This window comes from Triticum dicoccoides, chromosome 2B (genome assembly GCF_002162155.2).
Source record: "Triticum dicoccoides isolate Atlit2015 ecotype Zavitan chromosome 2B, WEW_v2.0, whole genome shotgun sequence".
Classification (NCBI taxonomy): domain Eukaryota; kingdom Viridiplantae; phylum Streptophyta; class Magnoliopsida; order Poales; family Poaceae; genus Triticum; species Triticum dicoccoides.
In genome coordinates, this window is record NC_041383.1 from 740,732,958 (window position 1) to 740,736,274 (window position 3,317).

The 3,317-nt window shown below is 51.2% G+C and overlaps 1 protein-coding gene across 2 annotated transcripts in view; it reads right to left on the reverse strand.

Moving 5' to 3' along the window:
* The window catches only part of LOC119365992 (squamosa promoter-binding-like protein 8), a 5,241-nt gene extending 2,459 nt beyond the window's left edge, over positions 1-2,782 (reverse strand). For both annotated transcript variants that reach the window (XM_037631655.1, XM_037631654.1), the window contains exon 1: positions 1,660-2,782. In XM_037631655.1, the coding sequence (XP_037487552.1) occupies positions 1,660-2,336 (677 nt within the window). In that variant the 5' untranslated portion in view covers positions 2,337-2,782. The remainder of the gene's footprint in view (positions 1-1,659) is intronic.
* Positions 2,783-3,317: the final 535 nt, after the last annotated feature.

Below are 3,317 nucleotides of genomic sequence, written 5' to 3' on the forward strand. Positions count from 1 at the left end.
CTGTGGTGGTACGTACGTACGTTCGTACGTGGTACAAACTTTTGCAATACTTAGGGAGAAAGTAGCCATGCTTCTCTGACTTTAGGAGGCCAATGCATCTACAGACAGGTCACACTGTTTGAAGTAACCACTCAAACATGCATGCGAAGGAGAAGTGAAGCAAAAATAAATGGCAAGGAGGGCGCAAGCAAAGGAGGAGAGAAAGAAGGAGCAACTCAAAGGACAGCATGTCTGCGTATAAGTGTTCCCTACATGTGACACATGGATGACACTTGTCAAGTAAAGGCAGAGCGAAATATGTAGAAAGGAGGAGATCACATGAATCTTTAATCATATTTGGATGGTTGAATCACGGAGCATCACATAATCTGTCAGTTTATTGTAAAAATAAATTCTGACTTATTATGATTTTGCACATTCTAATCTGTAAATTGAGCTACTTAAAATTGTGCACTACTAACAAGTACTCTCTCCGTCCTGAATTACTTGTCTTAAATTTATCTAGATACACCCATATGTGTCTAGATAAATTTAAGACAAGTAATTCGGAACGAAGGTAATACAAAATTGTAGAGCCTGAAATGTTTACATATACATTACATGCAAATAAAGCGATGAATCTTGCTTGCCCACATGTAGATTGTCAAGCCAAGTCTTACGGCGTAACTCGGCTCTCCGCTGTGTGATCAGTCAAGCAGCATGAGTGCACAACCAGTATGACGTCTGGCTTTGCTTTTTGCCGGTCTGATCATTTGCGTGTGTGTTGGTGTTGGCTGTGTGCATATTAACTATGCAGAGACCAAGTGTTACTCATTGTGTTTTGTATTCTCCTGATACTTCATTGTAAGTTAATAAAAGACTCCCTTTATAAAAAAAAAGTATGACGTCTGGCAGTGTATGACATCGCTAAAAGGGCCAAAATTGTTCATTGCAAAATTTCCAACTCCTAGTAATCGAGGGGTTTGCTGTGGTGAGGTGTATTGTACAGTACACCAGTTGTTTCTTTGCTTAGTAGCTACTGTTTCCTTTGGAATTTATTGAGGGAGAACAGTGAAACAACAGGGTATGCGAAATTTTCGCTCATATTTGTTTTGTTTCGATCTAGCAGTTAAGCGTCGGACAGGTACTGTAGGAACGACCGTGGAAGAGGAATCTAACTAGGTGCAATGTAGATTCGATACTTCTAAGATCCAGCTAAAAAAAGGGTAACAGAAAATGTAGTAAAGAAATATAACATCAATTTGGAGGCCATAATTTCGTCTTTGTTTATTTTTCTCAACTAAAATGCAATTGCTCGAGGTGATCGATGTTGGTATCACGATCCAGTAGCTCAAACTAATAAGATCTCAAAACTTTCCTACTCATTCAATCGAACTAAATGGGTAATTTGAAGGCTATTTTTGCGATCGAACGAGCTAACAGGATGAGGTGGATTGTTTCCGGTTCCAAACCATTCAATCAAACTGAATGCAACTTGCAGATCACTTAAATGCAAGTCATGATTCACTAAAGGGAGATCATTTTCCAACTCAACACGGCTCTACAAGACCTATCCATCTCTCTTTAGAATAGCAAATCGGTCGATCAGACACGCAATTCATCAACGAATTCCGGCGAAATGGATGGCGAATTAATATAGTATCAAGTGTGACTACTAACCTGCTGCACTGCTGGCAGAACCTCTGGTGGAGGCCGCCGGCGGTGACGACGACGGGCGCCTTGGAGTGGTGCTCGCAGACCTTGTGGCGGCGGTGGTAGCGCTTGGCTCCGGAGAGGTCTGCCTTGCAGCCCTCGGCCTGGCACCGGGGCGGGTGGTGGCCGTAGGTGTAGCCGCCTCTGGGCGGGAAGTAGGTCCGGTAGCCGAGGTTGAGCCCGAGCTGCGTGGCCGCGAAGCTCGCCATGTTCTCCTCCGCGGAGCTGACCAAGGTGGGGAAGTAGTACTCGGGCGCGCCCGTCCCCACCTGCTGGTGGTAGTACGACTGGAAGCCGCCGGCGGAGCCTCCGCCGCCAAATTGGCCGTAGGGGCTGCCGTTGCCACCTGCCGCGGCGGCGGCGAGATAGTGGTGCGAGGTGGGGTGGTGGTAGAACTGGAGGATGTCGTGGGGGCTGTGGGCGGCGATGGTGGCGTGGCTGGACGGGGGGAGGAGCGCCAGCGAGCTGGGCTCGAGGCTGTAACCACCGAGGTGGTGGTGGTGGTGGTGGTCGTGCTCCCTATGGATGCCGCCGCCCCCCTCCTGGTGGTCCATGATCGGGAAAAGCGACGGCGGCGGCGGGTCGGGAGCCCCATAGCCGAACTCGTCGCAGGAGTTCCCAGCTGCGGCTGGCAGGTTCATCATCCTCGCGGCCGCTTAATTTATCCGCTAGAGAGAGCAGAGAACACGGCCGGAAAGGGGTTAGGAATGGAAGCCAGGACGCGGTGCAAGTACAGTGTCCCGGCCGGCCGGACTTGGTCGCTCACTCACTGGCTTGAGGCTGTGGAATCGACCGAGCTCCGGGGACAAGCGTGCGCCATGGGGGGGCGTGTGGTGTGATATGCCGCGTGGTGGAGCTCGACGGATCGATGGGTCTCCAAGCAGCTTGTTTCTGATGGGAGGGAGCTCTAGGTGGGAGTGGAGGGTGCGTACTTCTCGTCTAGGGTTCCATGGACGCACGAACGAGTGGTGAGGAGCGAGGGTGGAGTGCGTTTCCGGTTATATGGACCGATGAATCTCGCTGGCCAGGAGAGAGAGAGGGAGAGGGCGAGGGAGAGAGGGGGATCAAGCTGTATCTGTCCATCAACAAGGAAAACTAGCAAAGGCTATGGGTAGCTAGCTAGGGGGGCTGTGCTGTGCTGGGGATGGGAGCGATGGACTTTAATTGGAGTTTGGTGAGGGGGGCGGTGATAGCTGCTGCTGGCGTTATGTCTCCGGCCACCGTTTTTCCACTGCTCGCCTCCGTATCCACTGGCCCGGCGCGCGGTAGGGTTACAACAACACTGTGCGCCAGCACCACTACCACCGTCTTCGAGCTTTCTATAGCTTCATCGCGTACGAGTACGACACTGTTGCATGTGTGCCTTGGAGAAGATGGGTCGATCCATCGAGATCGAGGGGGTACGCACGTACGTACGTAGCACGCATGTATAATGTGCATGTGAGCCAGAGGGAAGGTGGCGCGTACATGCATGCATGGCCCGCACCGTGTGTGACACCGGGCCTGGCCGGCCCGGGGTGTACTGTTCACGCATATATTCATGAGATGTGATCTGGTAATGGCCAGGGAAGTACGACGTACGTACGTACGTGCAGGAGGAGGGCCTCCTGCGTTGCTACCCATCT